This window comes from Sinocyclocheilus rhinocerous, unplaced genomic scaffold, assembly GCF_001515625.1.
Source record: "Sinocyclocheilus rhinocerous isolate Xijiao unplaced genomic scaffold, SAMN03320098_v1.1 scaffold1965, whole genome shotgun sequence".
Lineage (NCBI taxonomy): Eukaryota > Metazoa > Chordata > Actinopteri > Cypriniformes > Cyprinidae > Sinocyclocheilus > Sinocyclocheilus rhinocerous.
The window spans coordinates 981,124-995,111 of NW_015625577.1; the positions used below are offsets into that span (position 1 = coordinate 981,124).

At 34.6% G+C, this 13,988-nt stretch overlaps 1 protein-coding gene across 1 annotated transcript in view; it reads left to right on the forward strand.

Annotated features, from left to right (window-relative positions):
- Positions 1 to 13,988, forward strand: part of dgkb (diacylglycerol kinase, beta) — a 42,596-nt gene that overhangs the window by 3,081 nt on the left and 25,527 nt on the right. Inside the window, exons 2-17 of the mRNA XM_016568669.1 lie at positions 475 to 582; positions 2,679 to 2,804; positions 4,564 to 4,640; positions 4,869 to 4,889; positions 4,982 to 5,132; positions 5,950 to 6,087; positions 6,716 to 6,765; positions 7,522 to 7,596; positions 7,704 to 7,823; positions 8,288 to 8,405; positions 8,886 to 8,974; positions 9,272 to 9,388; positions 9,648 to 9,746; positions 9,826 to 9,924; positions 12,189 to 12,262; positions 13,270 to 13,344. Of these exons, the coding sequence (XP_016424155.1) occupies positions 2,735 to 2,804; positions 4,564 to 4,640; positions 4,869 to 4,889; positions 4,982 to 5,132; positions 5,950 to 6,087; positions 6,716 to 6,765; positions 7,522 to 7,596; positions 7,704 to 7,823; positions 8,288 to 8,405; positions 8,886 to 8,974; positions 9,272 to 9,388; positions 9,648 to 9,746; positions 9,826 to 9,924; positions 12,189 to 12,262; positions 13,270 to 13,344 (1,373 nt within the window). The 5' untranslated portion in view covers positions 475 to 582; positions 2,679 to 2,734. The remainder of the gene's footprint in view (positions 1 to 474; positions 583 to 2,678; positions 2,805 to 4,563; positions 4,641 to 4,868; positions 4,890 to 4,981; positions 5,133 to 5,949; positions 6,088 to 6,715; positions 6,766 to 7,521; positions 7,597 to 7,703; positions 7,824 to 8,287; positions 8,406 to 8,885; positions 8,975 to 9,271; positions 9,389 to 9,647; positions 9,747 to 9,825; positions 9,925 to 12,188; positions 12,263 to 13,269; positions 13,345 to 13,988) is intronic.

Below are 13,988 nucleotides of genomic sequence, written 5' to 3' on the forward strand. Positions count from 1 at the left end.
AAAAAGAAAAATTATCCAAATTTATAAATAATTTGTTCTGCAGATTTATTTATTTATTTACTTACTTATTTTGATTGCTTCATGAATAAACAGATGTTGATGTTTCTGTCAGACAACAAAGAAGCACAATAAACCCAGAACATGAAAAAGGATGTTGATTGTGAAACAACACTAGTTTAGCCTCATTTGATGATAAGTTGGTTGAGACTGGTAGGAGTCTCTACAGTAGGTCCGAAAAGATAGACATCCTCTATCCTAACTCCCCCTCAATAGACTGCATCCTACCAATATCGCATCCTAGATCCACTGCCTGCTAAATGGCAAGATGGAGAGATGAAGGGGAAAAAGAGGAAGGGAGGGGGAGTGTGTGTTTGTGTGTGTGATGCGAGCAGAGGCACGAGAACTGATTGTTGCAGATGAGTAGATCGCTCTCCCTCTCTCCAGCGCTCCTCTCTCACACTCATTTTCCCATAGATACAAACACAGTGGCTCTGTTAGAAGAGAGAGAGATGCTGGCAGACGATGCAGGAGAACACATAACATGCCTGTTGGATCGCTGCTGTTGGCTTTGAGAAGCATCAGGTGAGTGGAACTCCGTTTTGCACTTGTGTTTGTGTGAAAGAGGGAACTGTGTTCAATCCGTTACCAGTGACAACATGATGGAGCTCTTGACTGTATTTGCATTATGCTGTATTGCAGACCAGTGGTGACAGGGTTGAACAAACACTGCTGTATTTGATGTTTCGTATGCTTATGCTCATGTAACACATAATGTGTCAGTTTGTGAGCTTAAGTTGTGGGTATTTTAATGGTGAGCTGTGAGTAAAAGCCATTTTGAATGTGGGTTAAGGTCAAGACGAGGCCAAGATCATCCATTTTTCGTAGCCTTGAGGTAACGCTGAGAAGACTTTGTTTTGGGTTCTTGACATGGCAAGCACTTTTATTCATAAATACAGATTATCTTTCAGAAAAGACACTTGCCTCAGGCACTTCCTGCTCTTGTCGCAGGAAGTTCAAAGGCTTGACAGGATGTGGAATTGAGTTGCAGAGTTTTCCTTAAGTAGTGAGCATTGTAGAATACTTCAGAAATGGATGAGCTCATAAGCTCATTTTATTTCAGATTCTTCCTTTCGGTGACAATCATCATTTTTTATGAAAATGTATGAATGTTTTGGCACAGTAGGCCTAATCATAACTGCAATATTTGTTGCAAAATCAGGTGAAACTGGTCAGATCAGTCAGATATGGTTTCTTTAAAAAAAATTTGCTAGCTTTAATTTAGAAACTATAAATATAAGGGTTGTGTGATATATTAGTACCATATTGGTTATCGGCTAATATTAGAGTTTTTTAATGTCTCAGCATCAATCGATATTGGATTTTTAATTGTACAGTATTGTTTGCTGTATTTTTACATCTAGATTGTCTTTGCCATCATCTAACTCTTTGTTAATTTTAAAGTTAATCATTATGATCGGTAATAACTTAATTAAATGCAGACTTTAGCAAATTTTTAAATGAATTTTCATTTTTCAAACTCTACATTATAATGTCTAAATCCACATATAAAATGGTTGTTTTTACTTTTTTTAGAGTTTTATTTTAATTTTATTTATACAAAATAGTATTGAATTTGAATATTGGCCATTTATCGGTTATTGGCTGTAATATGAAAATAATTATCAGTTTATCGGTGTATAACTGCAACTGTATACTTGCTCTCCTAATAGATTATTAATTTGGAATCTACATTGCCTCCACAAAATACCAGTTATTAATTTCACTCATATCTCACTCATAACTTGGTATTTTCTTTTATTCGATATTATCTTGAATAACTAAAAAATATCTGGATGTTAAGCTAAAAATGTGGCTGATACTGTAATTGGAGTTTTTTTTTTTTTTTTTTTTTTTTTTTTTTTGTACTTTCTACCATTCAAAAGTTTAGGGTTAGTAAGTTTTTTTAAATTAATACATTTATTCAGTAAGGACACATTTCATCAAATAATCCTGTTAAAAAATTATCAGTTTTCAACATTGATCATATTTTCACCAGATTTTCAAATGACACCAAATCAGCATGTTAGCATACTGTATTAAAATGATTTCTGAAGGATCATGTGACACTGAAGACTGGAGTAATGACTGCTGAAATTCAGCTTTACCATCAATAAATTACATTTTAAAATATTAACGTAGAAAACCTATTTTAAACAGTAAACATATGACACAATATTACTGTTGTTGCTGTATGTTTGATGAAATAAATGCAGCCTTGGTGAGCATAAGAGACTTGTTTCGAAAGAATTAATATAATAATTTTTTTTCTGATTCTAAACTTTTGAATGGTAGTGTTCTCATACTTTGAGGATCCAGTCATGCTTTGTACAGTACAAAGCAGGGCATCACATCAATCAGTGCCAGTCAGTGAGGTCAAGTCTAACGTTAACTCCAGTACTGACTGGCATGATGTTGCACAGTCAAATATTTGATGGCATGTGACACAGATAGCTACTTTTCTTGTTGTTCTGTAACAACCGAAACTAAGTACAGAATCACAAAAACACGGCTTTACACATATACTGTACATGAATGAGAAATAAAGCTAGACTATATCACACAAGATGAGTTTTGTCAAATTTACAAGGTGATTGACAGTTTTTTCATTCTCTCCACAGAGGTTGAGCTGCTGGATCTTATGTATGTAAACAGAGGCAGATAAACACTGGACAGCATGTCAAATGAGGAAAAGTGGGTCACTTTGAGTCCAAATGAATTCTCTCTTCTTCAAGACTATGCACAATGTAAGGCTTTTATTCTGTAATTCTTCCGTATTTGCCCAATATTTGTTTATCAATCCATAAGTTATGGTTCAATTCAGTTATATGTTTCCTGAGATGGAAGTGCCAAATAATACCGTTTCAAATCATGGTTTATTCAATCCATAGAGCATCTTCCAGCCACTAAATATCCTTGCGGAGACATGCTGACATGTTGCCATTTCACTAGAATAAAAATCGAACCATTTAACAGCATTTGTGCGTGTGTCACTTAAGGAAATGTCATTTCCTGTCTGGAGCTTAAGGTTAAGACTTCGATCTAATCCAATCGGCACCAGACTATGAGGGGAGAGAAAATTCTGACCGACAGTTATTAATTCCCCTAAATACATAATCAATCCATGATGAACGTTGATTCCTTTGAGTGCTAATGCTGCAGTGGGAGTCAGTCTGAATGAAGTGTCATCTATAATCTCTTTTTTGAGGAAACGGTTAGAAAAGCCCAGTGTTTGCTGTCAAAGTAGACCATTTTTTACATTTACCATTAAGATAAAGAGATAAAAATGATTATTTTATCAATAATCTGCTTGACATAATAATAATAAAGGATTCGATTACACACCAATTCAAAAACCAACCACATAAAAATGAAGATACAGATTTGTGCCGTTTTGATTACCCTATGTTTATTCATACATAACAAATCAGCTGTCAACGAGAGGATCTTTCATTACGTATGTAGAGAACAGAGGTTGTCTGCATTTAATTGAGTAATCTGAATAATTGATACCCCCAGAGCCCGCTGTTTCCTGTGCCAGGCCAGGGCTTCTCTCGTTCTGATTGGCTAGCATGCAGTATGACAATATGGGTCATTAGTGAAGAGGAAGGAGGGAGAGGAAAAATCTCTGCCACTGAAAGTCTCACAGTTTGAAAGTTTTGAGCTCTAATATCATTGGACTCCTGATAGAGATTATATGATCTACTGAAAGATACACTCTGGTAAATCTGTGCAGAGGGACAACATGTGGAGCTAAAACAAAACTTAATGGCATAGTAATTTGTTTTTCAAAATCTTGTCTTTTAAATAATTCTCATGGCCATTGACGAATAAGGACTTGAGCGATTATGAAATTGGGACAAACATTTTTCATCAATGTATCACAAAGATTACATTTAAGAACTTTAAAAGATTTTTCCTTTTCCCTCAAAAAAAAAAAAAAAATTTTGATTCATAAAATAAAATAGCAATTTAATAAAATAATTTCAAATATTAAGCAGCACTGTTTTCAACATTGATATGATTCTTGAGCACCAAATCATATTAGAATGGTTTCTGAAGAATCATGTGACACTGAAGACTAGATATTAATATATTAAAACCGACAAGAAGTTAATATTTCAATATATTGCTGTTTTTACTGTATTTTAATCAAATAGCCTTGGTGAGCTAAGACTTCTTTCAAAAACATAAAAATCTTACTTTTAACAGTAATGTAACCTTGCCATGTCAAAAAAAAATCCAAATATCTTAATGATTTTCACAAAAACATGAATATGAATATAGAAGTTCAAAACAGTTTCATCTTAAAAATGCAGGTCATTGTCTGTCTGAGATGCATTTTTTATGTTTTTTCACAACATCAACACGTCATTGACCATTAAATGTTATTAATGTACATCAACACGTCATTGACCATTAAATGTTATTAATGTTTAATGCATTAAAAGTTTCTTAAGCTGTCTCAACTATTACAGTATCTTCCTTTTTACCCATTTGTTGCAGACACAACTAAGAAACTAAAAGATGTTCTCCAGGAGTTTCATGGAGATGGGATTCTGGCCAAGTATAATCCTGAAGAGGTATCGCAACTCTTTATGGCCTTTTGAAGCACACTATTTTGCAATGTTCATGCTGAGCTAAGAATGCTGTACTGGACCGAATGTTATGATGATGATCTAATTTCAGTGGTTATTAGAGCCATTAAACTATATGATGTTTCTTTTGGGTGATGAAATCATTTCAGTTACCGTAATTGCTTGCCATCCATTTACTGAAGATGCTTTTACTTGTCGTTTTGTGCTGCATAGAAGCCAGAAATCCTCAATCAGGTAAATTGTCATTTTATGGTTTTACAGCCTGGCTGCACAGTTATTTGGTCAGTATGAAATATTAACTGAGTAACAGGGTGACTCACCTTCAGCAGGAAATTGACTTTGAGGGTTTCAAGCTCTTCATGGAGACCTTCCTGGAGAGTGAACTTGCTGATGAGTTCTGCCAGCATCTCTTCCTCAGTTTCTGCAACAAAGACCCCAAGCCAAGCCCCTCCATGACAGACAAGCAGAGAATCATGGGTAATTTAAATCTGCCCATTCGCACAGGCTGAACAAACTTCATTCAAACTTTTTGAGAAAAACAAATATACTGTAATATCTAATCAAGAAACCACTACTAAACTACTTTAGTGTAGAGAAAACATTTGTAAAGTCAGTTTACACTACAATTAAAACGTTGTTGTTTTTTAAAGAATATAATACTTTTATTCAGAAAATATGCATGTAAGTGACAGTAAAGACATTTATAATGCTACAAAAGATTTTGATTTCAAATAAATGCTATTATTTGGAATTTCTATTCATCAGAGACCCCTGAAAAAATGTATCAGTCCACAAAAAATATTAAATGTTTGATAATAATCAGGATATTAGAGTGATTTCTGTAGGATCATGTGATGATACTGAAGACTGGGGTAATGGCTGCAGAAAATTAAGCTTTGCTATAAATTACATTTTAAAATAGATTTTACATTGCAATAACATTTCACAATAGCACTGTTTTAATGTGTTTTTGCAGCCCTGTTGAGCATATTTCTTCAAAAGCATTAAAAAAATCTTACTGAAGCTGGTAGTGTACAGTGTGTACCAGTAATGTTGGCCACATATATGCACACAAAGCAAATATATTTTGTTTATTCCTGTTATTCGGGTTTAATCGTATAATTTTGTCATAAAAACAATAAACTTGCAACATTATTTATCCCAAAACTCCACCAGGGAAACAGCTAGTGTAACAATAGAGTGATTGAATCTCTTAATTTTTTCCCAGTGATTTCTAGCCAAAACACACCACAAAAAGTGATGTGTTAAACATAATTTACTTGTGGTTTACAAGGTCTAAAACTCATAAAGGGAAGCTCCACGCCGCCAAAGGTATCATCCCCGTCCAAAGCTCTCGGTTCAGTCCAGCTGAAGGATATGATCTGCTACCTCTCTCTGCTGGAGGGCGGACGACCAGAAGACAAACTAGAATGTAAGATCACTTACTATGCAGTACCTTTCCTACTAATTTACTAGCTTTATTCAAAATACCTCTCAGTACACTTACGAGTCCTTTATGGTGTTGAAGAAGCTACCTTTTGGTTCCATTAATGGTTTTCATAGAGAAAACACGAGGCGGTGCTGCCATCTACTGGCAGCTTTTGTCACATCTATAATGGTTTTCTGATTGTAATTCCAGGAAACCTGTTGCTATGGGGCTGCTCGGATGCTAATAACCTCTTGCTAAGGTCTAATACTGCCTCTGAGATGCTATTATGCAAGAAAGAACAAACTGTTTGAATGAAAAACATCAGTGATGGGCTAGTTCAGATTGAATTGCACTGAGCTTGATTGAATTGTCTTCTTGAGAGTTGCTGCCATTGGCTGATCTGCTGGTTTCCATGGCGGCGCCCACTTATAACGCCTCATAGAAAAGCTGAGATTGCACTCTGAATTGTGAGATTCTTTCCATAGATATGTTTTTTTTTTGGTTTTTTTTGAGAATACAGAGCCATTTTCCTATCAGGTTACCCTTTTAGATCCAGAAATTATCCTTGTATTGAATCTGCAGTGTTTTCTCTTTTTCATCCTTTCTTTATCTTTCTTTGTTTCTGTCGCAGTTATGTTTCGACTTTATGACACAGATGGGAACGGGTTTTTAGACAGTAAGGTGAGACCTTCATCTTAATTTCCAGCAGTCTTCGGTTTATTATTGTTGTAATAACTTCAAACGCCATCTAGTGGTTTATTGCTGGATTGGTTGCATTTACTAATTTCGCTCTTCTCGGTTACAGTAAGTTTGTTTAAAAGACTTGTCTGTAATTTTTAGTTTTATAGATGCTTTTCATAAAAAAAGAGATAAAACGGACAGACTCAAGATGAGATTTCTCAAGATAAACAAAATTATAATTAAAAATTTATATACTGATTTGGTGTAAAAAATTTGGTAGAAATTGCTAGTAAATTTCACAGAAATTTCTAGAAACTTTACAAAGAATTGCAAGTAAAATTGGCAAGTAACACACTGAACTGAGCATGAGATTTTGAAGTAGATGAATTACTCATATGTAATTCTATATAAAGTATAAAATAAATATAAAAAAGTGTTTTACTGTAAAATGTTCTCCAGTAATCTTTTTTATCATTATATAATATATGCTCATAGCACACACAGACACATTTATATGTGTGTATTTAAATGTTTTTAAATACATTTATACGCGTTTATATGTGTATATGTTACAAGTAGAAGAAATAAATAATCTGTAACTTGATTACCTCGATTACCTGTTTCAGGTGTTTTGACTGAGATGGAAGTAAACTTTTTACAAGAAGGTAGATGTAGCAGGATTCAGGATCCCACCACTAGATCTTTGTGCAGAGTTACAGTGATGTTGTGCAGAAAATGTCTTCTCCTCTCGAACAGGAACTGGAGCACATTATCTCTCAGATGATGCATGTTGCGGAGTATCTGGAGTGGGACGTCACAGAACTGAAGCCGGTAAAATAAACTTGAATTTGACCGTGGCCAGACAGTGTGTGTGTGCCAAATTTGATCATATTTTTCTAATAATTAACATGTCTAACATCATTGGTTTTGGGGTGTAGATTCTGGAGGAGATGATGCAGGAGATCGACTATGACCGTGACGGGATGGTTTCTCTTGAAGAGTGGGTCCAGGGTGGTCTGACCACCATTCCTCTGCTAGTACTTCTAGGACTTGAAACTGTGATTATCAATTAAGCTTAACTTATCTATATATGTTTGTCCAATGTATTCATTTTTCAATCTTGTCCATCTGTCTGTCCATCTATCCATTCATCCAAACCAAACGAACAGATACAGTGCATCATTGTTGAGAAATTGAGATGTTACTCTCTATTTGCCCACGAGATGGAGTCCTCGACTAATTTTAAATGCCTTTTTGGCTGCACTAGTGGTCTGGTGCCTGATTTATTTTGCATGTCATCCAGATTGTTAAAGATGCAGATTCGACATTTTTCAAAACATATTCCTTTCCTTTCAAGTTCTGCATTGTCTCAGCAGGATTCCAGAATACCCTTTATGTAATTTGCTGTAATGTTTTTCATCACAGTTGTCATAGTTGTATTATCCTTGTCAAGTCCTCATAGCTGTCTTCCTCTCATTCTCTCGCCATTATCTTTGTCTTTTTCACTCTCTCTGTTTTGCAGAATGTAAAGGATGACGGGCAACACGTGTGGAGACTCAAGCACTTCAGTAAACCTGCATATTGTAACCTGTGTCTGAATATGTTGATTGGATTGGGAAAGCAAGGCCTCTGCTGCTCCTGTAAGTCCAGCACCAGAACTCACAGCATTTATTATATTAACCATCATTCACTTCTGTTCACATATGATTTTTTGCTTTATGCTATAAGTGAATATGGACAAATGCAAATCAAAACCATCTAATCAATTTCATTTGGAATATAAGTAAGCTAGTGTATTAAATATATCATCTTCAAACTGACATTGTTGCATGGTTGCAAAGTCACAATAAGACACATTTCAATGTTTGTTTTTTATTTTATTATTATTAAAAATATTTTTATTTTATTATTATTGTTTTTTAAGCTAAAAATGAATGTATTAATACATCTGCAATCAAATTCATTGACATTAAAAAACAATTGTAGACATTGTAATAATAATACATTTAATGAAAATGCATGTTAAAGTCTTAAAAATGATAAAAATTGATACCAAAACAAATGATCAAAACATTTTGACTTTACACTGTGAATTAATTTTCGGTGTGTCTGTTTTATAGTCTGTAAGTACACCGTTCACGAGAGATGTGTGGCTCGAGCCCCCCTGTCCTGCATCAAAACATACGTCAAATCTAAGAAAAACACAGAGGTGCGTCGAATTGTAGTGTTTAAAAACCAGCACGCTTGGATCACCAATGCTTCATGGGGCTTAGAGAAAGGGCTTCTTTTCAGCTAATGAAATTAGAAAGAAATTCTCTCTCTAAGCATTGCTAATTACATGATTAACCTGGTTTAAACAGAGACCTGAATACACCAATGATGAGTCGTAATAAAAGCCTATGCTCATTTGTGATATGCCTGTATATTCTTTCTTCCTCTCTCTCTCTTTCTCTTTATATGCATTTATTTGCATTATTGCATATTAACAAAAGCTTTTTTTTAATAGATTATGCATCATTTCTGGGTTGAGGGAAACTGTGCAAACAAGTGCGATAAGTGTCACAAAACTATCAAGTGTTACCAGGGTCTTACGGGCCTTCACTGTGTCTGGTGCCAGATTACTGTGAGTTTATGAGTATTCATAATTATTACAGTTTTTATGCTCTGAACATGTGTGAATATTGGGTTGTATGCATTTAATCCAATTATTCATTATAAAAGTTATTAGTTTGCCACAAGTACAGTGCAGTTTGCACACAATTTAATTTTGTAGGTGTTCATTTACATTTGTAATAAATTTATTTGCATGGCATCAGTCTGTATGTAAATAATATTGATGAATTATCTGTTTTATTTTAAAGTTTTAAAGCTCTGTTTTGCAGCTACACAACAAGTGCGCTTCACACGTCAAACCCGAATGTGACTGCGGATCACTGAGAGATCACATACTTCCTCCAAACACAATATGCCCTGTTGTACTGGTAATATGTCATATTTCTTTTTGTACGTTATTTTGGGACTCAGCTCTTTTAGACCTTTACGTGTGACCTTTAACTGCAGGAGAGACAGTCCACTCTGAGAAAAGACTCCAGCCAATCAGGAGGCCGGGGGAAAATACAAAGGACCGATTCAGTATCAGTGGATGGACAGGGGCTACAGGTGAATGACACACACTTATAGTCGGATATTGCTAAAAACAGGAAGTCCCAGGGGTACATTTCCTGCAGATGGAATCAAACTAAATAACACAGTGCTTTAGTGAATCTAATAGCCCCTAATGCTATCAGGCACAATACATGATTGATATGAAATGCATCTGAGAAGTTGACTTAGCTATTTTTATGTTTTTCATGCATGCACCTTTTATGATCATCTCATATAAATTAGGGACAGTATGGAATATGTGGTCTTTTAGAATTTCTTCATACACCATTTAAATTAACTAGTGTAGACAAAAAGGTGATTTAAAATGACATTTTAACTAGAGATGCACTGATATAGATTTTTGGTCACACTTTATTTTAAGGTCCAGTTCTCTCTATTAACAAACATTTAACTACAACCTCAATGAACTCCTAATTTGCTGCTTATTAATAATTAGTAAGGTAGTTGTTACGTTTAGGTTCTGGGTAGGATTAGGGATGTAGAATATGATCATGCAGAATTTATTAGCACTTACTTTATACAGTATTACTAATAAACAGCCACTATGTTAATAATAGGCATGCTATTTATTCTATGTATTTATCTATGTATTATGCGTTATTAATTGTTTGTAATTATTTAATAAGGTTGATGTCCTACTGTATAAAAGCTTATATTTAAATTCTGCATTTTTGTCTAAATAAATCAGTTTTAAAAATAATGAAAAACAGAAAAATGCATTAATAAAAAATAAACACTAACAACTAAAATAATTTTTTAAAATGCTACAAGTCAATCTAGGCATTACAACATTATGATATACAGTATAAAACAGGTGTTTTTCAAAAATAAATATTTATATTTTCTAATAATCACAATTTAACAGTATATCCAGTATTGACTGAAACAAATATAAAGTTTAAAATTACTGATATAATATGATATAATCTGCATTGTTCATTCCTAATTAAACTAAAATATAAGTATACAAATAAAAAATCTATTAACATAATGTTAACGATTAACTTCCTGGTGAGTCATCAACTAAGTTTTGCTCAAAATTACAATTGTATCTCAAGATCACACTTCTAGGCAGCAGTGACCCTCTGTGATTGGGTGTTGTCTGAGCATAGTAATGACAGAACGAAAAAAGACGAATCATCTCCTGGGTCATCCATCTTGGCTGGCGGCGGCTAACCAGTGTAATAATCAGGATTATTATTTATAATTAGAGGAAGTAATGGATCACTCGTCACCGGACGGGCGGCTCATTAATTCACCTGGGCCTGCTGGGATTGTTTCGATGGGTCCTGTTTTAAGCGCTTCATCTGTGTCACTGTCCACCGGAAGACGACTCACACTCTCTGGATTAGTTTGTGCATGCGTCTTCCGCTCTAAAACCCCACAATCATCATGCATCCATGCAGAAAAGTGACTCATGGTCAAAGACTGTCATTAATGACTAAATATGGAGCTGATTACTGAGGTTTGCCCGTTGCGTCTCATGACGTGGGTTTTACATGGGTAGTGCATCATAGACTTTTTGTACTGAAGAGTTATTCTGAGATCTTTTTGAGCAGATCAGACTCGATTAACGTCAATGTGATGCTAAACTCTGTTTTATAATTATGAGAGAATGGAGAGAGAATTATCACATTGCTGACTGAAAATTAAGGTTCAGGTGGTGAAGAAAATCTTAAAGGGGTCATATGATGTTGCTAAAAAGAACATTATTTTGTGTATTTGGTGTAATGCAATGTGTTTATGCGGTTTAAAGTTAAAAAAACACATTATTTTCCACATACTGTACATTATTGTTTCTCGTCGATTTTTACAAAGCTCATCGGTCAGAAAACAAATCTTCCCACATCGTGAGGTAGACATGTGGGGGCGTGTTAGAACGAGCCGTTTTAGGTAGGCGTGGTTGACTCTTAACTTTTATAAAGAATATCTCTTTGGATTTGAGACTTTAGTCTTTGCAACTTTACAGATCTTCTTTATGCACCAAGAGCTTGTAACACTTCAAAGAGAAAAGAAAAATTGAAATTGCATCATATGACCCCTTTAAGAAAATTATCTGTCGAAGTATTAAAAATTTTGCGTATTTTCTGAGATGCATGTCATTACTAAATGTAAATTTGTGAATTTAAGGATGTTTTCTGCTCTAAACACTCTGCTGGTCAGTACAGTTTGGATCATGAAGCATAAAAGCTGATTTAAATGCTAAATGTTACTAGATTAGGATATATAATAATGCTTTTTATCATTTTAATCTATAGATTACGCCGTTAGAAGGAACTCGTCCGTTGTTGGTTTTCGTCAACCCTAAAAGTGGAGGCAAACAAGGGGAAAGGTGAGAACTGTGAAAGATTGTGTCAGATTTTAATAAGAAAGTTACACTTCAGTATTTTCATATAGCATTTTAACTGTCTTTCAGTCAATCTGCATAATTTATCCATCGCTACAGTTTGTTTGACACCAGTGCATACCAGTTGCAGTCAAATTAGCAATGCACTGAATGTGTTCGAGGTTGTTGATGAAACTTCTCTGAGTTACAATTACAGTTTCACATCCATTTCTGGCAACCTAAATGAGGATCTAATCAAATCAGTTGCAATTTTAAATCCATTTTTGGCATCCTAAAGATCCATATCAGATTTCAGTTCCTCTTGATGGACAATATTGGATGAGATGGCCATGATCACCAGTATTTCTGGAATAGCTAATGTCTTGTAATTGCTAATATTAATGACAAAATCCTTAGTTTCTATTGCGAATTCATCCAACCACATCCATCTATTATTTAAAAAATCACTGTAAAATATATCCTGTTAAATTTATGAACAAAAATGGCATCTGTGGTTGCCAGAAATTCATTGTAAAAATATGGTGAAAATATTATGGATGGAATATTGGTGCCTTAAAACTGTCTATTTAAGTTAATATACCAATGAACTCCCAAAATACTTCAAAAATACTTGAATGACCAAAATCTTTATACCTGTACTGATAACCACCATAATAATACTACAGGTGGTAAAGTAGAAAGCCACATGATAAATCAGAGTTCATCATACAGTAAGTTGCCTGTCCTTGAAACATTGCACAGGATCATACACACAAAAACAAAATACTATCAGGGTAACACATGTGACATGACACTAAAATAATGCAGTAAACATTAACTAAATATTGACAGAAAATGTATAAAAACACCATAATGTACATTAGTGATAAAAACAAGCAGAAACAAAACTATTTAAATAAAATATAGTCATGCTGTGGGAATGTACTTTTATCGATTTATTTTTTTAAATTATAATTTCTTAAATTTCTATTTATAAATTCTGCCCTATCTAGAATCTTCCGAAAGTTCCAGTACCTCCTGAACCCCCGTCAAGTCTACAACCTGGCCAAGAATGTCCCCATGCCTGGGTGAGTGACAGTTCTCCAGACACTCCAGAGAGGCTTTTCTCTTATCATTCTAACAGAAGTATTTAGCTCCCTGCTGAAACGTATTGTTGTGCCACATTCTCGCTTTATGATCATAAGAGTTCTGACAACCCCACGTTAACAATACATTGTATATGCAGACACTGCTTGATAATAAAATGCACTAATTCATGCATGACAATGTCGCTCTGCATCTTAGCTGTAAATGTAGACATTATTAAAGGGTTAGATCCGCCGTCACAAACACTGCGGAGAACAAAGCCAGGCTGTGGAAGTCTCCAGTGCTGACAGTCAGCTGGTAATAATAGATTCATGTTAGTGATAGTGTGTTGCCGCTCTCAGGGCCTTGTGTGATCACGCATACCATTGCTGGTGTCAATCAAATACATGCAACCATGAGGCTCTGTGATCACTGACTGAAATTTGTTATTAGTATGCCAGCTACGTGGTCACTTTTGAGTTAAGTGCACAGCCGTGAGGATTGTGACAATATTCAATGAGACTATATTTTGAAAATGGAATTTCAAAGAGCAATAAAGAAAACAGAAATGTTATTGGGTGTGAATATTTGGGTTGACAGTGATTCGATTCCATTCACTGGTCATACTGTAGGTTTTGATTCAAAT